This window comes from Coenobita brevimanus, unplaced genomic scaffold, assembly GCF_032717465.1.
Source record: "Coenobita brevimanus isolate Jiangsu-jjx unplaced genomic scaffold, ASM3271746v2 jjx.HiC_scaffold_143, whole genome shotgun sequence".
Classification (NCBI taxonomy): domain Eukaryota; kingdom Metazoa; phylum Arthropoda; class Malacostraca; order Decapoda; family Coenobitidae; genus Coenobita; species Coenobita brevimanus.
In genome coordinates, this window is record NW_027642265.1 from 17,052 (window position 1) to 41,227 (window position 24,176).

General features: G+C 41.1%; 1 protein-coding gene across 1 annotated transcript; it reads right to left on the bottom strand.

Annotated features, from left to right (window-relative positions):
- Window positions 1-1,609: 1,609 nt before the first annotated feature.
- LOC145389582 (small ribosomal subunit protein uS10m-like) lies at window positions 1,610-19,814 on the bottom strand. Its single transcript, XM_080264837.1, has 4 exons — window positions 19,653-19,814; window positions 9,380-9,519; window positions 7,121-7,319; window positions 1,610-1,739 (listed from the first exon to the last, which is right to left on the bottom strand). The coding sequence occupies exons 1-4, from the start codon at window positions 19,812-19,814 to the stop codon at window positions 1,683-1,685; spliced, it is 558 nt and encodes a 185-aa protein (XP_080120963.1). The 3' UTR covers window positions 1,610-1,682.
- Between the last annotated feature and the right edge of the window lie 4,362 nt (window positions 19,815-24,176).

The window sequence follows — 24,176 nt, forward strand, 5'->3', positions numbered from 1 at the left end:
GAGAGGTAGATTGAGGTGGTTTGGACATGTGGAGAGGATGGGAGATGATAATTGGGTGAGGAAGGTGAGAAGTGTTAATATTGGGGGTGGGGTTATGAGGGGTAGACCGAGAATGACATGGGACGAGGTCATTAAGTGTGACCTTAGGGTTAAGGGACTGAACAGGGAGGCTGCAATGGATCGTGCAGCGTGGAGAGCCGCCATTAGGTGACCAAGGCCGACACATGCAAGCATGTTGGAGCCTTTAAAAACGAAACGAAACGAAACGATACTGTAAGTGCTTGAAAATAACATACAACACGTTCCAGAAAACTCATGTTACTGGCATAAATGTTAATGACATGATGCTGAAATACATGTAAAAAACATTAACTGGTTCTGCCACTCCTGATTTTGACCTTATATATTTTTCTCTTTTAACTTCCAATGCTTTTATTTTTCTGGATGAAACGGAGATTTGCTAGCAAATCACCTAAATAAGGGCTTTGAATAATACGACACTTCTTACACCAATCAGCTGATGGTGAATTTCACCCTTAGGAAGTCTGACTCATTGAATTCAGACCAGTATTTTTGTAAGTTCAACTCACCTCAATATGGGTTTGTAATTATACCTGGTATCTAACAGATCTAACCCCATTATGCTGTAAGTGCAAGTTTGGCGCTTCAAAGTGTCAAGTTTTAGCTCTGTTCTGCATTATGTATCCTTCAATTCCAATGATGCACTGGCACTTCCCATGAAATCTCCATTATTCAAGTGATACCTAATACTATCTGAGAAAATGGGAAGAGATTTTAAGTTGCTGACATCCGCAGAAAAATTACTGTTGAAGTTGTTATTTGCAGAAGCCTACTGGATATTAAAATAATGTTTGCCACAGAGAGGTATGCAAACACAGAATCCATCCATCCATCATCCAATCCTACATTGCTCCATGAGGAGCGCAGGAGCCAGGGGCTAGGCAGAAAAGTTCTGGTAATCTGAAAATTTGTACTTATCAAGAAGTCATGATGGAAATGGCAAAGATGAAAAACATCACTGTTTAAAACAGCATTATTTTTCACGTCATTTGCTTAGTTCATATGATGCACGTTTTTATACTGGCATAGAGTACTTTATGTGTGTTCAACTTTTGTGATTCTCTTTTTCAGTGACAAATAAAAGGTACCATATCCAGTCTTTCCTTTACATGCAAATCCCCACATCCACTGCGAGGCTGGACTGCACTGAATTAGGTCTGGCTTACGGAAAACAAGTCTACAGTATTCATTACATGCCAATTCTCCCACCAGTTCTGAGGTTGGGCTATGTGGAATTTGTTTTGACTAGTGGGAAACAAATCTGTAGTGTCCTTCATTGACTTTCATGCTGCCTGATGTAAGCCAAGTCGAATGGGGCCCAGTAAATCTCACAACCACCTACACACACCTCTGCTCATAAATGCTCAAAAGCCTTTACTGCTTTTGCTGAGTACCTGTACTTCAGCACAAATTACATTATGTAATCTTGTACAATACAATCTACTAAATCCACAAAACTGTCTGAACATAGTGGTTACCAGTTAGGCAAAAGGGCAATGGCCAAAGTTGAAAACATGACAGGATGAAGGACTAAAACAACAACAACTATATATACATTAGTAACTTACTGATGAAGCAGTGATGATGCAGGCGTCTGATGATCAAACCGACACTTCTGATGATGGTTTGACATGTTGGGGAAGCTTCTGGAGTTCATGCTGTGGATGATACACTCATTAGCAAAGCAAAAACTATTCAATATTAGGCAATGTCAGCAATAAAAATAAATTACTTGACTGCAATCCAATACACTGATGTTAGTAACAAACCATACAAAGTATGGCTGTATGCACAAGTTAGAGTAAGCACTTCACTCATGCATTAGAAATCTATCTATTTCTATTTTTCTATTGCCAGACACCATAATCCCGTAAAGGGTGGCCATTTGACACTGAGTTAGTTGTTTTACAGGGAGGGGCACCAACCCTCCACCAACCCACTTGTTGACACGTAGGGAGCACGTATGGTTTGGTTATATGGTTACCACCCAGCGTTGTAAATGGTTTCTTGGCTTACAGGAAACCATTTGGCTTGTCACTCAATGTAAAGCCACCTGTAAAGGAAAGAAAAGGCATAAGAAGTGACAGGAAAGATAGGAGAAATAGGAAGAGAGGAGGGCAGGCACAGAAAAAGAATGATAAAAGCTAAGGAAGTAGGCAGCACTACATCAAGTGAGTGGATGATGGTCGCAGAGAATATTCATCACCATTACCATCATCATAATCTGTGACACTTGCTCCCTACTGCAAACCCTCCACTGACAAGGATAACCAGGAGAAATGTCTCCAGTCTACACTGTTGTCTCACATACCCCTCTCCTCTCTCTCTCTCTTACACCCCTCTTCCTTTTCCTTCTTCCCTCACCAATGGACTGCTTCATTCTCTTCTTCCCTAGCAGATATGGTTGGCCTTTTCCTATATTAGCCATCTCTTAATCAGGACAACTTTGGTACTTTATTCCAGCAAATGCCAAACATTATTCAGCCGAGAGAGAGTACATAACCATAAAATTAATACTGGTACCCTCTCACAGTTGACAACTCTTGTATTCTATTCTAGCTAATGTTATATGCTTTTATTCACCTGAATGGGAGTCACAGGAGGGTGATGGAGTTAATGTCTATCTATCTATCTATTGCCAGACGCCTCAATCCCGTTTGGGGTGGCCACAAACAAATCGCCTCCAAGTCGCCCTGTCCCCCGCCATTTCACTCCCCTGCTCCCCACTCACACCCCCCTCTCTCATATACCTCTCCACCCCATCTCTCCATCTCATCCTCAGCCTCCCCCTCCCTCTTTCCCCCTCCACCTCACTCACATACACTCTCTTCGTCAGTCTAAAAACAAACCATCAAGGAAGTAACAAAGAAGTTCACTTAAACATATAGATGCAGCTCTTCTTCTACACATAACTATACTACCTACTACACACCATGTCCCAGAAGCTATTCAAAATCCTAGAAAAGGGACCTGTGTACTGTAAAGAGTACCTAGTCACTCTACAAGGTAAAAATGTGAAAAATCTAAAAAAGAGTTCACAGAAGGCCAAGAAAGCATTCATTACAATTAAAGGGTTAAGGCCAGGGCATCCATCAAGCAGCCTAAGGGCAAAATGTGGCCTACCTCAGATTATCAAATCAATTGGTAACAAGTAAATCATTAAGATACCTTACTGACTCCCCACAACCTCTTTCTCTTCACATTGTTGCAGCTCTATCCTCCTACTACTGCTTTTCACTGATCGCTGCTTTTCTGAAATGTCTACTATAACCTTCCCCAAGTACAATGGGTGTGAAGTATTCATCTATCAATGCACTGTCACCTTTTTCTGTCCAGTTCTTCAACAAAGGAAGTAATCTATATTCTCAAGCTTTCATGTAAGCAATGGGCCAACTCTGGAACACTCTTCCACAATATGAATTTCTCTCTGCCTACAACCTTAATTCTTGTGCATCCAATTTGTCCAATTACCTCAAAATGAACACACCTTGATTTTGGTTCTCTTGTTTATTTTTTCCACGAGAAGAGAAATTTCTTTGCAGGCTTCAACCATTTGGCTCGTTCCTTTTTTAAATACTGTATTATTATTATTATTATTAATAAAACACAAAGAAAACTAGCAAGTATGTCTGGCCTAACCACATACCTGCTGTTACCATTTTTTAAAAATAATCAATAGAAAATCATACAACACTACATTTACTATGCCCCATAATGAAAGACAGTACAAATAAATATACAGAATATATTCTTCTCCATAATTAAAGATGGCAGACATAAACATACTCTGCCTCAAGAGGAAAGATGGCCCATATAAACACACCTGTACTTTGCCCCATAAGCTATGAGGGTGGACATAAACATATCTGTACTGTCCCATATAGAAAGATGGCAACTACACATAAATGTACTCTGCACTGTGAGGAAGGAGGGTGGTGGGGGACAGGCAGTGAGATCCCTGATAAAGGTGAGTGCTGCCTTGTACTTCCAGCTGGGAATGCAGCACCACCAGATAAGAAAATGTTTTGGCTACTTGGAGAACTCTGCTTAGGGCTAGAAACTCTAGGGGTATATCATCAGTGGCAGAGGCTCTTCACAGCACCTCTTCCTTAGTGATTTAACTGGCACTTTACACAAACACACATCCCTCTTTTTATTTTATTTATATTGCTTTCCTATCAGCATAATTTGCATCAATAATATACAAGAGGACATTAAGGTGTTCTGTGCATAACAAATTTCTATGGAAGAGGTGCTAAAAATCTGAAAAACCACAGAGAACAGAACCCTAAGATGCTAAAAAGTATAAATAACAACATGTGGAGGTTTTCCTTTACCAGCACAACATGAAGAACTCTGCTTATGGATTGTAAACTCTGAGAGGCTATAATGTGCAGATATTTAAAAAGAAAAAAACAGGCATTATTCTATACCAATGATACTCAAAGGATTCTGCTGATCGGTATGGAACTCTTGAACATTAAAAAGAATTCTACAGTACCCAGAATAATAAAATAAAAAATAATTTGATTTTACACCAGGTATCCCCGAAGGGCTAAGGCGTTGCCCCTGGGTAGAGGACTTTGGATTGGAGCGTGTAGCATTTTATGACTGGATGCCCTTCCTGATGTCTACCAATGACCCTTGGGTGGATTCGATCCTCCGACCCTTCGGCCAGAGAGGAGCGCTCTAACCCACTGAGCCACAGCTGTACCCAGAAATCTACATATTTAAAAAAATCTCAAGGTTTTATGCACAGTCAAGGGCAAAAGTCTATCTCCTTTTCCACTGCATCTCCTTCACGCTTAGGCATGTCCATCACTTTCCTCCCTGATGCATTACTAAAAGAGCAACATGTGCAGACAGAAAAATATACCACAACTCTCACAGTTTAGGATATCAGCCAGCAGAGGAAAGCGAGAAGTAGGAGAAGTGAAATATTAAGGCAGAGAAACATACAAGCCTCTCTCAGCTTAAGAATACTAACCTGCTGAGGAAAGTGACAAGATGAAGAGGTGAAATATTAGGGCAAAGAAACATAACAAGCCACTCTCAGTTAAGGAATATTAGCGAAAAAGAGAAAGTGACAAGCAGAGGAGGTGTAATATTAAGGCTGAAAAACACCCCAAGCATCTCACATCTTAGGAATTTTAACCAGCAAGAATAATGGAAAGCAGAAGAGGTGAACTATTTGAGCACAGAAACAGACAAAGGCTCTCACAGTTAAAGAATACTAGCCAGCTGAGGACAGTGTAAAGGAGTATGAGTGAAACATGATGCAAATCTTTATCACCAACTGCACCGCAGCTATCTGAAGGGTTTTGTTTAGGGTGAGACACTCTATAATGCTAAAAAGAAAATGCTTAATGCATAAAAATTTATCCTCATCATTATCCTGACCCTATTTCCCATCACAAAAATGGAGGGTAGGATTCTAGAGTATAGAAATGTAAAAAAACAACAGCCAATTATACATCAATGCCTTCAAGGTGTAGGGAGCCTGGGGCTAGGCTATTGGAGTCAAGTATACTTGAGGGCAGATGACCAGCATACTTCCCATACCTCTGGGGTGTAGGACTTGAGGTTAGACTACTAAGCACAGTATATTTAAGAGCAGATGACCTGCCTGCATCTCTTGATGGTATTACATGACTGAAAAGTCTCCAGTCACCTCTCAAGGATCAAACCTATGCAGGGCTGCCACTCCAACTGGAATGCTCTAACCACCAGACACCTTGCCACTCACCACAGCTACTCAAAGGCTTATGTTGTGGGTGGAAAATTGCAAGATGTTAAAAAGACTTCCTTATGCCTAGAAATGTATCCTCATCCTAACTGTATTTCCCACCACCAAAATGGTAGGCAGGATCCTAGAAATGTAAAAAATAACAAAACATGACACCTTATAATTAACAACGCTACTCAGGAAGTACTGCATTAAGTTTCAGCCGACAATCAAATACAATTTTCAAAATATGTTTTACATTGTCTGGCTGAACTGTGGAGGGGGGGGGGGTTCTCTACAATTTTTCTGTCATAAACAACTCACTTACTACATTAGGAGGCAGGATAGTTACTAAGTACAGTAACAGACAGCTCAGGAATTTGCAACAAACATTTCAAAAAAAAAAAACCCTCAATAGAAATCAAACAATGTCATAAAACACATTTCAATTTTTGAAATGATTCTGCTAATTTAGTGCACTCTGGTATGTATTGTTTACTGGCTTCACTTCATAACTCTAAAGTTCATGACATGGCACCTGACACTCCATAGCTATGCACTCCAATGCCCAGCAATTTCATTACCAAATAATATTTTCTTACACGACAGATGGGAGCACCCATCATCCACTCACTCAGTGAAGTACTGCCTTCGGGTCTCTCTACACTACGTGACAGGCCAAATGGTTTCTTGTGAACCAAGAAACCATTTACAATGTTGGGTTGGGTAGTGCCTCGCTATGCAGTCCCTTATCCCTGGGGTCACACTCAATTACCTCATCCCCGGTCTTTTTCGGTCTGCCTCTTACAACCCTACATCAGATGTTCACTCTTCTCACCTTCCCCACCCAACTGTCATTCTCCATCCACTCCCCATGCCCAAACCATCTCAATCCATCCCTCCTCATCACAACACCAATGCACTCCAGTCCCATCCTTCCTCTCAACTCTTCAATCATAATCCCCCCACGACTAGAAGAAAATGACAAATCCCATTTTGCCTTCATCCAAGTGTAGGGACCTGAGATTAGGCTACCATTAATTCAGACCAGAGCCCCTGGTGCCTCAACATGACAGAAAAACCCCTGGCCATCTCCTGGACTTCAACCACAGCATATGCCACAATATGCTCTGACCAGGGCACTCTACTAATTGCACCACCAGATGTAATTTACTTGGACTTGGTAGGTGGGAAAATGGGGACTTATTGCATAATGATTCCTGACCTTCAGCTCAGATGCACAATGTTCACAACCACCCTGGCTTTCATTCATCAAACATTCAAATTTCAACAATACGCTTAAATGGTTCTCACCCTGGTAACTTTCATAGCGACACCCTCTGGAAGATTACGCTGGATATACTCAAGGTAGGTGTCAGCAGTAGACTGTGTGAGGCGCGGGAGTGATAAAGTGAGGAAATGGGTTCTGGCTTCATACTGCACTCGGTGTTTCTTGTGGATGTGCACCGACTTCAGTAATGTCCACCGTTTTATGTGCTTTGTGGGCCAAGCTCTGTGAAAGATATAAGCTTTTATACTGATTTATATTTTTCTCTATTGGGCTATAGAGTTACTTGTGGAAAGGCATACAGATATTTCTTAAACTATATTTCAGTTAAACAGGGAGGCTTGATCCTGCAGCTGGATACCTTCACATGGTGGAACTGACATAGCAAAAACTGCCTGGTTATTCAAACATTCTCAACTCCATCCCAATCCCCCTAAAAGAGGATGGTGAACTGTAAGAGAAATCCAGTTTCAATCTACAGTCCACCCAGATCACATTCAGATAAACCTGGGGTCACAAGTTCACAACAACAACAACAACAACACAGAGGATTCAACTTTTGTCTTATGGCTTACAGCCTTGGTGGGGAGAAGCTGAGTTTTCAAGTCTGTAATTACTGAAACTTTTTTTTTAACCTAGGGATAAAGGAGACTAAATGCCACCAATGAATTCCACATGTTTCACAAGAAGCTACCAAAAGAGGTGAGAGTAGGAGTTTGGAGGTACTGTGTCCCCTCCCCCTTTGTCACGGTGTAGAGATACGACACGCTCACCACCCAACACCTGTGTTTTGAACAACCTCATTCCTCTTATACCATGTAAGGGGAGAATGTACAACTGCAGATGAAATTACCACTTCACTCTTTCGTCAAACGGTTAGGTGACCCCACCATAACATTCTGAAACTTTGCTGGGCACCACAGATTGCACCACTGGGTTTTAAAACTCACTGTTCACTAACCTCATTATTTATCCTACTGATTTATAGTACTGAAATGTATCAATATTTATGCCTATAATTCTACCTCAAGATTTCTTTCTCCTTGGCACAAAACAGATGCAACAGCCTTCTTAAACATTTTCCCACCCTATGTGAATGCAAAAAAACTGCTCTAAAATGATGGTGATACTGCCACAATTACAATGCTACTGAATAAGGTAGGTATAAGACTAATCTACTGCCTATCTTTAGCTAACAACCTTTATCCACTACCCAGAAAATGTTACAAAGACAATGAAGGTGTGTAAAAATTAGTCACCAAGTCTCTACGATTACATATTTTTTGTATTACAGTATTTCTTCTGCCTAAAGACATTTACATTCAGCTAGGGCAAGATTTAGGATGGGGGTTGGTAGAGATATGTTTACCATGTTGAATAAAACCATCTGAAGGTAACAAGAACAAACTATAAAAGGACGAAGCCATATGGAAAGGTTACGTATAAATGAGGCTTGGGGTGGAAGACAATGAAGTGGACTTATGATTAACAGGAAGGAATGAGCCTAAGTAAAAGAGGGTCACAGTGTCAAGACAATGGGGACATAAAGAGAGAGAGAGAGAGAGAGAGAGAGAGAATGTGTGTGTTTAGGGGCTCTGAGTTTTGCTTCCTCATTCTCCAGTGTTTCTTTGGATGTTATTCATGGAAGTTGGTATTTATCAACTTTTTATGTTCACCAAAGGATTGCTTAAAAAAACTGCACTGATATTTTTGCAACTTAAGCACATATGACGTAGTTCATTTACATAATGTTTTTGACATATCAGATAGAGCCAGGATATCGGGGGCTTGAATGGTGAGCGAATCGAAGCGTGGCCCATTGGATCGGGCAAATTTGGCCTGTCTGGACGTTGTTACTGTGCACTCTGCCCTAGGGTGGGAAAGGAGGTCCGGATGATGATGATGACTGACCTTTTTTCCCACATGGCTAGGGTAAGGTATGATCCTTAACATAATGGATGGATGGAGAAGCTGCAATGAATTATAAATGATATGAAATTGGAGATGCTATGGAACACTTGGAATGAGGAGATGCCAAGAGAGGGGTGGAAAAGTAGTAAGACCAACCCTCCACCCACCTATGTCTCTGTTATGCAATCTTCTCCTCCCCCATCAGGAGCACAGGGGCCTGGGATGGGCTAATTAATTTAGATAATTAAAGCAAGAGTCATTATATCACTCACACTTGAATGGTATTCTGTATGCAATAAACCCCAACTACATCTCATATTTAAAGCCTGATGTGTCACATATGGTTAATAAGACAAAAAGTAGGTTGAACTAACATGTCCTGAACTGTACTTCCGAGGTGAGATGCAGCGGTGGAGAGGAAGGTGAGGTATGATGGTAGCACCGCTGGGTCATGTCCTCGGCACTCCACATCAATTACGCTATACAGACGGTCAGGCTCACCATCATCCACAACCTGCAATAATATCATTACCTATTAACACTTTCACTCCAGTGATGTACTTTATGTTTCTGCTAGCCCTAGATGATGTTATTTAGCCAAGGCAACACTTTTTCACAGTGGAAGGCAAACAACGTATACCTTCAGCCCTTTGCCAAAGGTTAAAATATGCTGCATTAATAAATTTGTCTAGTTTTAGCAAGAATACAATAAAAATGTCACCTGACCAAAGGTGTTAAGAGGAAAAGCTGGTACCGTAACTACTGATCAACATCTTTTTCTTGTCACACACCAGTACAGGGTAGTTACATAAGTCTTGTCATACACAGTCATTCATAATTAAACATGCCTGATATACTGTACAGCATATATACAAAATATTGTATCCAACTGGAAAAATTAAGCAAAAAAAACATAGTACAGTACTATACCATACTGTACACTTACAACACAATGACATACATCTGCAAACTCTGGTTATATGCAGGATTGTCATTACTTACTTGATTAACTCTGTGATTTACAGAAATCTATCTATCTATCTATTGCCAGACGCCTCAATCCCGTTTAGGGTGGCCAAAAACAAATCGCCTCCAAGTCGCCTTGTCCCCCGCCATTTCACTGCCCCGCTCCCAACTCACACCCCCCTCTCTCATAATTTCCCTGTTCTTTCTCTAACTCTGTCTATAAGTATCCTACCATACACTTTTCCTATTATACTAAGAAGACAAATGCCCCTATGATTACCACACACTTCTTTTTCCCCTTTCCCTTTGTACAAGGGAATAATTTTATGGTATAACTAACAGCTAAACAGAGCATCTTCACACTGTCTTGTATGCAAACAATATCCATATTGAAATTATAAAACATAAAAGAGAACATTAGGCTGAAAGAGACGCCAAAAAGTCTCTTAAGCCCACAAGACTCTGGCCACAAGGGAACAGATGCCTTTTAGCACCTCTTCCTCACTAGTTCACTTTTGAAAAAAAGACATCAATATTCTTTATGTTATGTAAGCAGTATACATCAATAATAAAGACATGAATGACATACTGTAACGGGGTGTATAAAAGCCCGCACTGCCTAGATGCAAAGAGGGGACCTTCTCTTTGGCTCAGTGGTAACGTGTGTGTGTATCAAGCACGAGGGTCTGAGATCGAATCTTGGTCAGACCAGTGATTAATTTGTTAAGTTTCAGTTCAGTTATTACAATACCACTGTATATTTGAGTGTAATGTACTGTGCAAATTAAATAAATGAGTATGAGTACCAGGAAGTCTCCTAAGCTGACGAGACCATAATCAAATGGCAATATTCATATGCTGTCTATCATACAGTACTGGAAGATGCTAAAGATATTGGAAGATGCTAAAGGTGATCAGAAAGAAATTATTATTCTCATATATTATTCTCTTTAGGGAGAAACATCAGCATCATCATCACCATTAAAATCACAATCATCATTACCATCTTCTTGGCCCTTTTTTCCACTTAAAGACAGGGTTATGTAGGATCCAGAAACAAGGAAATAATAAGTACAAAGGGGGTAGAATTATGAACTTTTGTTATTCTTACTCAGTTGGTGTAGCAGAATCCAGACCAGGCCAACCTGTGATTGTCAGAGGCAGAGTAAGTACCACACCTCATTCTGTACATTCCACTCCAGTATCGATGATAGTTCTCTTTTACCTCTCTCTCTCTCTCTCTCTCTGTTACTGGTAGTAACATAAACATCTGGTGTTCATATTCTTGGAAGCCAGGATATGCTGGCTTTCCTTAAATGATGCAACCAGTAGAATAGTGCTTCAGTCATGAGGGCCCTACCTGTCCTTTATAAACACAGTATATGATAGGAGAGTGTCATCATAGTGAGAATGGTTAATGCCCACAACATAATTACTTCTTTTTTAATACATGATGATTATTTCAGGTTCTACATTCACAATCTGTTGGTGCTACAGCAATGCATTCATGGATTGTTGCTACACATGATGGTGTGGTAGTAACAGCACACTGTGACTGCAAAGTTGGTCAAGGTGAAGATTATTTTTGTTTGGATATTATTCATATCAAAACACAAACAATATTACAGTAAAAGTCCAATTCTTCGGCATCCAATTCCCCGGCAAATCTGACATTTCGGCAGTTTTGAGAAATAGTCCCATTTACGAAAATCTCTGATCGTTCGGCAGATTTTCCGATTTTTTTCGTCAGTCTTGAAATTCTCCATGAGGACCCTCTACTGCTGGGGACTTCTTCCAGCAGTAGCAGAGTCCAATCAACCCCTTCTATTGTACATATGTAATTAAGGAACCTACTATAAGTTTAGGTAAGTGCATGTGAACTTGTAGGCCTACTGTACCATTACATTTATATACAGTATGTTCACTAATTTCTTTATTTTTCATATTCATGTATAGTACTGTATTCATTACAGTATTGTACAGTATCAAACAGTATACAGTACTCTCTCCAAGCACATTTGTAATGATATGAGTAGTGATGATAGTGTTCACCAAAACATATAAGGTATTGAGTGGGTAGGGTTTTTGATAATTCGGCAATTTTGATTTTTCGGCACTAGCCTGGTCCCATAGATGCCGAAAAATAGGACTTCTACTGTATTATGTGGTTTCTATAGTTATTAGATAGTAGTTCAGTATTTGTTTTTATATTCATGATTCTTATCTTACAGTAGTTGGCATTTCTGAACACAAAATCCAATTCTCCATAACAGTTACACATCCTTCCCCTCAACTATCACCTTTTTGGGTGCACCACCACCTGTCCCACCCCTCCATTCATTCAACAATATTTACAAATGCTTCTGTCCCCCACCACAACAACTTTAGTTTCCTGCCAATAACCCGAACCCATGAATCGACAGTACCCATTCTACCCCATTTCAGCCAAATACTCATCCTACTGCACTCTTCCACCTTTTCTAATCTTTTTTACCTTTATTACTACCCATTCTACCTATTCTCCCACCACTACAAGCAGCCAACACCCTGCCACAGGTCTAAAAAATAAAAAATGCTTTTTCAAGCTCACCATTCCCACAACACACACACAATCGTAACCCCAACATAACCTTCTCTTCATCTACCATTCTTTTCCTTTCCTGGTACACTTTTTTCTGCACTACACTCCTATTTATTAATCTTACAGCACCTTCCACCCACCATAAATCCAGATCTTGAAAAACCCGAACCCAAAATCACCACAACTAACACCAAGCCAGCCACCTCACTTTTCCAATTACCTTATCCACCCATTCATTTCTCCCTTTTATTCCCATTCATCATCTTTTAGCACATTTCCCTACCTCTACATGCACCCATTTCTCCAGCTCACAGCCAGCCAAAAAATGCATTTCCAACTCACCACCATAATTTTCTCCTTTCTGCAGTTAATTTCTTTCGTGCTTCTCCCTGACTTGGGATCTTCAGTACCATAAAAGGAGAGACTGGGGTGTTTATTGGTCTTATTTCCACAGCCGACAATGCAGCAAAAGTGTGGCATTGTTATTCGTTACGAGACAAGTACACACACCACGTATAAGTCTCCAGAATCTGAAAATATTCACCCACGTACCAAACCAAAACACTCACAGTTCCGCGCGCTAACCCACAATGCACCAGGATGATGACATCACAAATGTTTATGAATCCGCGTTGTTGTACCTCCTACTTTGTGTGGGTTCCATATTTTCTTCATTTCCTTCCTCCCTCCTATCTAGCCCTGTGTCTCTTCTTCCTCGATTACTCATTATCTTCTTGCATGCAGCTTGAGTCGGCTACACAACACACAAAATACCATTGTAGCCACGAGCACATGATTGCAACCTCATCCTCGCCAGTAGTACTAACCACCACCCGTCTGAGGGCCCGGGCACGAACGGGACCCCGTGGCAGTAAACCGCGGTCAGTTCAAATCGTTTCCTGATGTCCGTCGACTACACTCGTATTCTGAAGTGAAAGGGAATAATTCATAGGACTATAGTCATAAAGCGCAGCGAAAGGGTTATGTCAGATTAGTGTAGGTTCAGTTACGTTAGATTAGTGTGGGTTGTTAATGGTAGATTAGCGTAGATTGTTACATTAGATAAGAAAAATGCAAGAATTATCATCCTGAGAATTACGTTAGATTAAAGAAAAGAAAAAAATGTAAGAATGATCATCTATTACCAATTTGGAAGTCCCTGGTCCTCCCTAAACTGGAGTACCCGTCTCAGCTGTGGTCTCCACACAAAATTGGTGAAATTCAGCAAGTGGACAGAGGGTCTTCACCAGAAAACTGAGACTCATCGGTCTAGATATACAGATGGCAGTTTTGGGCTGTTTAAAGTGAAATGAGTAAAGCAAACTTTGAGCTTTTGAAATCGGCGGGTTGGCGCCAAAATTCAGCAGGTGCGCGTGGATAAGAATGTTTTATCTTTTTATATTTTTTCTTTCACTGCAACCAAGGTTGGGAAATATTAAACTGGAAAAAATTGGACCAAACAAGTCTTTTTCGGTTAATAGTAAGTTGCTAATGGACATTTTATGAATGCCAAGCAGATCCCGACGCCATTTTGAGAGAGCAGGACAGCGTGGTAAGCATCCGACTTTAATTCACCTTCTTTTATTAGTCACAGTTAATTTGCAAGCATTACTTTATTTACTGATTTTAGGTAGGCTATTGGTGATCACTTGGAGGTGAGTATGGTAGGGAAATAGTTTAATGGTGACGCTTTTCAGATAATTGATGAGATTGGGGGCTGGGGACGCCGAAGAATTGGCTTCGTAAGTAGCCGTCCTAATTCAAGTTTTTGACTACTTACACATGTTTTGCCCGCTTTATTCTTGTTACTAGTTTTAGTAAAGGTAATAGAGATAACTTTGAATGAGGTATCATAAGGGTTATTGGTGTTTTGAGATGGTAAATGGTGATGGATGAACAGACGCCTAAGAGGCCGGCGTCTCACGTGAACAGATGCCAAAGAGGCCGGCGTCCCACGTACTTGGCTTTGATTTCAACCATTTTCAACCAAGTTAGCTACATTATTGCACTTGTTAAATTTAGACAAGTTAATATTGTTTAGAGGTTAGAATGGTCAGGAAGTTTTATTGTTTTATGGTGTAAAATTGTTGACTGCTTTTCAGGTTACGTCCCCATCTGAAGGGAGAAACCTGTATTTCGTCCCGGCAAGGATGCTACACCGCACCAGTTCCCTTCCTTCCCATATACAGGATACAGGTAATTGACTTACGTTTATCTACTTAGTATAATTAGATAACAGCCGTTTGCACTGATGGTGCAAAAGCAATGACAGGCCCAGTAAAAGGTGTTTTGGCTCTTATTAGAAACGTTGCTCCATCAGGCAGACACTTGCCTTAATAGACGTGCACTTGCAGTAATGAGGATGCCATGCGAACTAAAGTTATGCTGGATGAGGTATTCAAGGTGGTAAATTTCATCAGAGCTAGACCACGAAATTCGCAGCTGCGTACGGCTCTGCTAGGAGATGGGGCCCAGTCATAGTGCTTAGTTACTGCACACGGAGGTGCGCTGGTTATCCCGCGGCAAAATTCTTTCACGTGTGTGTGATACGAAAGATGAGTGATCTTTCTTACAGGAAACAGCTTTTCTCTGTTAAATAGTGACGAAGTCTGGTCAGTGAAACGGCTATCTTACTGTACAGATGTTTTTAAAACTAAATGAACTGCACTTGTCATTGCAAGGCTCAGATGTGACATACTGAAGGTTCAGGACAAAATTGAATCTTCTCAAAGTAAACTTTTAGGTTGATTGTGCAAAGGCAAAACAAAGTGAATGTTTTCCAACTCTTCATCTGTTCCTGACTAATAATTCCTTGCAGTTGGATGGAAGTTCAGGAGAATGCATTGTTCACCATTTAAGGCAATTAAGTAATACTTTGAGGGAATAATTTCTCAGGCAGGCAGACCCTCTGTCCATTTATGGATTCTGGTTCTGTAATAGGACAAACCCTGTCTGTGAAGGAAAATTAGCAGCTGATTGAAATTTTAATAGATCAAACGCTCAGAACAACATTTGATAAAGACTCGCTGCATACCTTTTGGGCAAAGCTCTTGCACGAGTATCCTGATATTACAAAACGAGCAATGAAACATCTGATGCCATTTGCAACACCGTATAGGTGTGAAGCTGGTTTCTCACGCTATATTGCCACTAAAAACAAATACACAAGTTGGAAGCAGAACCTGATAAAGCGCCTGCAACTAAGAAGCATCCTTTCAGATAGTCTTTGTCACCAAAAGCAAGCCCATACATCACACTGAAGACTGTAAGAATGACGAAGCTATGCAATGATTTTCAGTTGATTCACATCATTGTGTGTGTGTGTGTGTGTGTGTGTGTTTTCCCGCGCGCGCCAAGAAGCGACAAATTGTGTGTTTTCCCGCGCGCGCCAAGAAGCGACAGCGATTGCGTGTGTTTTCGCGCGCGCCAAGAAGCAACAGCGATTGAGAAGCGTTCCGGCAGATGTTAAAGTTTGGGAAACACTCTTAGATTTCAGTTAAGGAAATCTTCGTGTTTTTACGAGAATAAATGTAAGAAAGTGTAGATAATTATCCACCTATAAGTCTGTATATATTGACTTCTTGCGGGTAATTTATGTACAATAATATGCCTGCTAGTGTTAGATAAGCAAATGGAGATAACTAGGATATAAATGTTAAGGGAATTTTTATGTTTTAAGATGAAATTGTGTTACTGTGAGGTGATGAAAGTTATCTTGATATCCTGATCCATTTTTCTACCTTGTTACAGCCTCTTTATTCACCTTTTTCTGTTATTTATGTTAAATGTTATATAATAGGGATAAGGAGGATGAGGGTATGGTAAAGAAATTGGTGTTTTGTGATAAATTATTGACAGGAATAGATAGATTTTAAGTTATTTCTAGTTGCAGCTATTTTATGAACACGTTCCTGTTTACTGGTAATTATAAGTAAGTGGAAATTAGGATTGATTGAGGATATAATTGGTGCTATTGTGAGGTGAAGTCTAAGAAAGTTGTTAAGTCCCCATCTCTAATTCCACCTTGTACCTACTTACTGGAGCTTGAGTATTCAGCTATTGTGAAATCAGTTAATGGAGGTAAGAAAGAGGTGAGTATGGTTAGGGTATTCAAGTGATTATACCTTTTTTACCATAACTTGTCCTAAAAGTGTCACATCTCCGCCTTGAATACTGGGTTTTAACGAGAGATTAACCCAAGAATACGGTGCCAGTCACGAAGAAGTGCTATGGAATGGATGTAGAGCCGTAGAATTGTCTTTTTCTATCATTAAGCTGTGTGAAATATGCTGCAAAGGACACATATCTCAGCCAAGTTAGTGTAAAAACAGTATAGTTATTTATTGATCGTTTTTAAGTCGTTTCAAATTTCGTCCAGTAAGTTACTCTTTATCCCGTTCTCTTCTAGGAGATGTGGAAGGTAAGAAAAGAGTAAGATGCTAAGACAGGAAGAAGGAAGGAGCAAGAGACAAAGAAGATGGATGAAGAAAAGGAAGACAGTACGGAGGAAGGGTGGAGACCAGGGAGACGAAAAGGATAAGGGCAGAGGAACCGAGAAGCAAATGAGAGAGAGACTCAAGGAGGAAGGGTAGGAAAACAGGAGCAAAGAAGACTGGCAGGAGGAGTGTATCAAGGCACGGAGGTAAGGATGTAGTGAATGGAAAGTATACAAGGACTGGAAGGAGAAGGGAGTGTAGAAAAAAGGGAAGACAGCAGGATAATAACTGGGGTTTTAGGGGAGGAGGAGGGTGAAGGAGGCTAGAAGGTCAAGAAAACAGGAGGAAAGGAGGATGGCAGGAAAACAGGACAGGACGTAGGATATAAGGAAAACATGTAGGACTGTACGAGACAAGGAAAAAAGAATGGAAGAGAAGAACACACAAAAAGACAGTAGGAGGATGAGGGATGATAATCGGGTGAGGAAGGTGAGAAGTGTTAATATTGGGGGTGGGGTTATGAGGGGTAGACCGAGAAAGACATGGGACGAGGTCTTTAAGTGTGACCTTAGAGTTAAGGGACTGAACAGGGAGGCTGAAATGGGTCGTGCAGCGTGGAGAGCCGCCATTAGGTGACCAAGGCCGACACATGCAAGCATGTTGGGGCCTTTAAAAACGAAACGAAACGAGGATGCTTGGAAGACAGGAGAGAGGCTGTACAAGACAAGGAACTTAGAGGTATTTTGCGCACACTGTTATGCTTACTAATGTTTGAGAAGTGAATGGAGATTAGTAGGATATATGTGAAGATAATCTTGGTGTATTATGTGATGATTTATTGTGAGAGGTACACAGAAGATGGTTATTATTATTATTATTTATTATTATTATTGTTGTTGTTTTGTGATGTGCGATTATTCTGATTACTCATGTAGATTTTTTCCTGTTGTAATTTCCATTGATATATTTGCATTATTATTGCTGTTGTCTTGTATATGTATATGGAGTACAGAGAGTGGATAGGATACGAAATAATGTGATTCATGAAAGACTGACGAAGAGAGTGTATGTGAGTGAGGTGGAGGGGGAAAGAGGGAGGGGGAGGCCGAGGATGAGATGGAGGGATGGGGTGGAGAGGTATATGAGAGAGGGGGGTGTGAGCTGGGAGCAGGGGAGTGAAATGGCGGGGGACAGGGCGACTTGGAGGCGATTTGTTTGTGGCCACCCCAAACGGGATTGAGGCGTCTGGCAATAGATAGATAGATAGATGAAAGTCGCAGAGTGAGGAAGTTTGTGGACACCAGAATCGAAGAGAGTGTACTGAGATGGTATGGTCATGTGGAGAGAATGGATAACAATAGAGTGGTGAAAAAGGTTAACCTGAGTGAATTTAAAGGACGGAGGAGGAGAGGTAGGCCAAGGAGAAGGTGGAGGGATATGGTGGATAAGTGTGTGAGGAAGAGAGGTATGGAAGTTGGTGAGGCTAGGGACCTGACAAGAGATCGAGCTGGCTGGATGAATTTGAAGGAGGGAGGAGGCGAGGTAGGCCAAGCAGAAGGTGAATATTGTGAGAAGTGCATGATCAGGGAATTGGCAACCCTTTTTTTAATGTGACAGTGTCCAGATTGACTATTGGATATGTTTAGGCTATGTGAAGCCACAGAACATGTTGAATGTTTTTGCATAATTATCCGATACAGCCAGGATTCCGTGGGCTTGAATGATGAGTGAATGGAAGCGTGGCCCATTGGATTGGACAAATTTGGGCTGTCTGGACATTTCTACTCCTCACCCTGCCCTGGGTGGGCAAGGAGGTCCCAATGATGATGATTATAAAATAACAGAACAGAGGGAGGAAAAATATAAAAAATAATCCGTACACCAGATGACAGGTGCTTGTTAACCTTGCAGGGAATCATGGGTAGATGGCAGTTTTAGGCCAAGTTAAATTAGAAGGAGTATGTAACCTTTTAACCCAGCCATTGAGTTGCGTTTGATCCCAGGAGGATGCCGGCTCAACTCAATGCCGGTCCCAAGCCCGGATGAATTGGGGAGGGTTGGTGTCAGGAGTGGGTGTCCGGCCGTAAAAATTTGCCAAGCCCAGACATGGTATGGTTTACCGTACCGTTTAGCTGACTGAATATCAGGTGTTTTCCCTGGCTGAGTCATGTCCCCCCCTCCCTCCCCTTTACCTCTCTCTCACTGTCTCTCTTCGTGTGAGGCCTGGATGGTTGGGTACTTAGAATAGTCCACACATACATAGCCTCCCAGTTTCTGTCAAATTGATGTCGTCTCGCCATGCTTGCTAGTTGTGTGGGGATGGTCTTCTTACGAGGGGGTCGCTAAGAAGGGGTCTTAAATGTGATGCCCTGGCCCTAGGTTGTACTGCGCGAACCCACAACTGGCACGTAAGGTGAACGGCGAGATGTCACAAAGGGAGGACGTTCCGGCAATCACATGCACTCGGCCCTTGCGTGTGACAATCACGTGGTTGTTTTTTTTTATATTTTTTCCATTGAATAATGTATTTTCAATTTTGATTTTAGTAATTTTTATCACAAATGTTTATTATGTGCCGTGTGGGTGTTGGATGTACCTGAGAGGACGCTTTTGAGGCCATAACCCCTGGGTACAACAAACAATCGGACTATATGCCATTTTCACCCTGCCTGGCACCATATCTGTGGGGTCATCAACACCTAAGGCACTGATGTCATTCCTGATGGTGTCGGACTTGTTGAATTGAGTATAGTCTGGGCCGATGTGTTGCTCGTTAATCAGGGCACCAGCACTTATCTGAATGTCATACGTGGGACGCTGATACATATTTCACATCCACCCAGTCTTCACACACCATTGCTCTGATGGCTATGGTTCACACTCCATTGCTCTGATGGCTCTGGTTCACTCCATTGCTCTGATGGCAATGATTTATGCGCCATTGCTCTGATGGGCATGGCACCCCAAACACCCCTTGAGTTAGATCGCTTTTGATCACAGCCACATGTACCACCTGAATATTCTGTAGTAACTGGCAAGCCTTTAGAAAGGCATTTGTGTGTGTGTGTGTGTGTGTGTGTGTCTTCCAGGGTGCCTCCATTAGCTTCCTAAATGGATGAGATTTTTAATTGTTAAAAATGTCACCAAGCTGCTAGGTTTCCAGATTAGATGTACTTTTATATATTATAAAAGTACGATGTCACCGAAACGTCACCAAGGTATTCTAAAGTACGATGTCACCAAAATGTCACCAAGCTACACTGTATAAAAAATATATCCGGATAAAGCCTGTGGTATGGGCCAGCTTGATTCGCTAGCTAGAACTTTTTCGATGCACATTGGTTTGGAAGGTGCTAAGCGTGCACCAGCGGGGATTGCTTTTCGGCCAGCATTCGATTCCGTTCCCAGCGTGAGCTTACAATTCCACACACCCACCAGTTCCTGTTCCTGGTGTGGTTTCTTTGCGTCACACCCACCAGTTCCTGTTCCTGGTGTGGTTTCTTTGCGTCACACCCACCAGTTCCTGTTCCTGGTGTGGTTTCTTTGCATCACACACACCAGTTCCTGTTCCTGGTGTGGTTTCTTTGCGTCACACCCACCAGTTCCTGTTCCTGGTGTGGTTTCTTTGCGTCACACCCACCAGTTCCTGTTCCTGGTGTGGTTTCTTTGCGTCACACCCACCAGTTCCTGTTCCTGGTGTGGTTTCTTTGCATCACACACCAGTTCCTGTTCCTGGTGTGGTTTCTTTGCGTCACACACATCAGTTCCTGTTCCTGGTGTGGTTTCTTTGCGTCACACACACCAGTTCCTGTTCCTGGTGTGGTTTCTTTGCGTCACACACATCAGTTCCTGTTCCTGGTGTGGTTTCTTTGCATCACACATCAGTTCCTGTTCCTGGTGTGGTTTCTGTGTCTCACACCAGTTCCTGCTCTTGGTGTGGTTTCTTTGTCACACACACCACTTCCTGTTCTCGGAGTGTTCCAAAGACAAAGATCAAGAAGAAATTGAAGACTAAATGCTTCCAGTTTGAAACGTTTCTCCAAATGTCAAACGTCTATTGCCATCGTTCAACACAGATTTCAGCATATCAAACTGCAGGGCCTATGCAATGATGATGATGATGATGGCAGCATGTCCAATGGAAGGGTGGTTGGGACGGGCATGGTGTGGGTCCGAGCAGCTTACCTCCTCGTGGTGGACCTGGGTAGAGTGATCTTCATGTATATTGTTGCTGTGGCTCCAGGTTCATTAGAAATATAAACCCTATGGATTGCAGCCTGAAATTGCGTTCCTGCAGCCCACAACCGTTGTTTGAAAGATGAGGCGAGGGGTGTTGAAATTGTTCTCCTGCAGGGTACGACTAATGTTTGGGAGATAGTTGAGGGATGTTTGTGTGGGTGGGCAGTAGAAGCACCCAGTTACATCAGCGCCACCACATGAAGGCGTCCCTCACTATGACCATATTTTAGAGCTGCTAGAAGCATATGAATGAAGATCACTCTAGCTGAAAGCTGCAATTTTTGACAAAGTTTGTTTAGTAACACAATTACTTAGTGGCATTATAAAATGGTTGTTGGCATTAAAATCTATGCTTGGTGACTAAGTACCAGTATATGCTTGGTGACATAATACTTGGTGACGAAGTACAGTATATGCTTGGTGACAATACTTGGTGACGAAGTACAGTATATGCTTGGTGACAATACTTGGTGACAGTATATGCTTGGTGAAATTACATTATATGCTTGGTGAAAATACTTGGTGACATTACAGTATATGCTTGGTGACATTACAGTATATGCTTGGTGACAATACTTGGTGACGAAGTACCAGTATGTGCTTGGTGACATTACAGTATATGCTTGGTGACATAATACTTGGTGATGTTACTTAAAGGTTTAGTCATAAGAGGTACTTGGATTATCTTGTCGTTTGATGATATCTTATAATAAGGGTGACATCCTAAAATGATTGTTTCATTAAAAAGAAAAAAAATCACTACAGCAAAGCATGGTGTGATAATTTTGTATTTTCTGTGCATACTGTGTGTGTGTGTGTGTATATATATATATATATATATATATATATATATATATATATATATATATATATACACTATGTCCATTTTACACTGACTTGGCCCATAATTTCACAGCCTTGCATTGCTTTTCATGACTGGCCCAAATGCTGGGAAGAACCGCCTCCAGCATCAGTGTGTTCTACGTCCCATGTCATTGGTAGTGTATGTTAAATGATAAACAAGTGTCCGGTGGGCCCAGAGTCGTTCAGTTGGTCCACTTGGTTTGTCCCATTTAACAGGATATCTGGTATGTACAATGGTTTGTCCAGGGATCTCAAAGGGTCCATTAAATCCCATGTCTGGTGTAGCGAGGGTTTAGTGTAGTAAAAACAGCTTCAGTACATGTATGTGGGAGTTTAAACCTGGTATCTGGTCTAGTTAGTGGTAGGTGGTGGCGACCATCATCCACTCACTTGATGTAGTGCTGCCTATTTCTTCCTTAGCCTTTATCATTCTTTTTCTGTGCCTGCCCTCCTCTCTTCCTATTTCTCCCATCTTTCCTGTCACTACTTAATGCTTTTCTTTCCGTTACAGGTGGCTTTACATTGAGTGACAAGCCAAATGGTTTCCTGTTAGCCAAGAAACCATTTACAACGCTGGGTGGTAACCATATAACCAAACCATACGTGCTCCCTACCTGTCAAGTGGGTTGGTGGAGGGTTAGTGCCCCTCCCTGTAAAACAAATAACTCAGAGTCAAATGGCCACCCCGTACGGGATTATGGCGTCTGGCAATAGATAGATAGATAGATCTGGTCTAGTGGGGTTTGGGAAAGCGGGGGTTTACTCTTCTGAAAACAGCGTCAGTATATACTTGCCCCTACCCGACTAATTGTTGCCATCACTTACAGGTACATGATTACGTGTTGGAGTGTGTTATGCAGATGGGGGCAGAAGAACAGTGTGTTACGACAGTGCTACTCAGGAGATCGGCGTGTGTTATTAGTGTTATTCAGAGATCAGAATGTGTTACTAGCATGTTACTTGTACTGTACCTTACTGTGTTACTCAAAAGATCAATGTGTTAATATATACTGTTACTGAAAGGATCAGAACGTTTTACAGGTGTGTTACTGAAAAGACTGGGATGTGTCACTATGTTACTGAAAAGACTGGAATGTGTTGATGTGTTACTCAGTGATCGGAATGTGTTAATAATGTCACTCAAAGTAATATGTTAATAATTTGTTACTGAAAAGATCGGAAAATGTTAATAATGTGTTACTCAAAGATCAGAATGTGTTTTTATCGTATTCAAAAGATCAGAATGTGTTACTATATATACTCCATTTCACCAAGTTTGGCACCATGAGTGATGTCCTCAACACCTGTAGTACACACATACATTCAAACGTAGCCAGAGTTAATAAATCATGTGCACATGGTTATGTATGTACGTATGTATGCAGTGTCATGTGCACCAAATCCATTACTTTTGGTTACTTATGGAGACTCATTACCTTTGGTTACGTATGTATGTAAATATGTATGTAGTCATGTCTACATAATGATCCATTTCCTTTGATTATGTGTATATGTATGTATATATGTAGTCATGTGTACATAATGATCCATTACCTTTGGTCACGTACCGGTATGTATGATGTATACATGTATATACGCACATACGTATGTAGTGTCATGTGTACATATTTATCTACTGACTTTGGTGGTTATGTATGTATGTAGGTAGGGTCATGTGTACATAACGATCCATTACCTTTGGTTACGTATGTATGTACAAATGTATAGTGTCATGTGCACATAATGAGCCATTAACTTGGGTTACGTATGCATGTATGTATATGTATGTATGTAATGTGGTTACGTATGCATGTATGTATATGTATGTATGTAGTGTGGTTACGTATGCATGTATGTATATGTATGTATGTAGTGTGGTTACGTATGTATGTATGTATATGTATGTATGTAGTGTAGTTACGTATGCATGTATGTATATGTATGTATGTAGTGTAGTTACGTATGCATGTATGTATATGTATGTATGTATGTATATGTATGTATGTAGTGTAGTTACGTATGCATGTATGTATATGTATGTATGTAGTGTAGTTACGTATGCATGTATGTATATGTATGTATGTA

Coding starts and splice junctions, on each gene's coding strand:
- LOC145389582 (XM_080264837.1), bottom strand. CDS start 19,814: ATGTATCAGCGTCCCACGTATGACATTCAGATAAGTGCTGGTGCCCTG. Junction 7,320..9,379: donor GGAAGTACAGTTCAGGACAT/GTTAGTTCAACC, acceptor TATCTTTCACAG/AGCTTGGCCCACAAAGCACA. Junction 1,740..7,120: donor TCGCTATGAAAGTTACCAGG/GTGAGAACCATT, acceptor TATCATCCACAG/CATGAACTCCAGAAGCTTCC.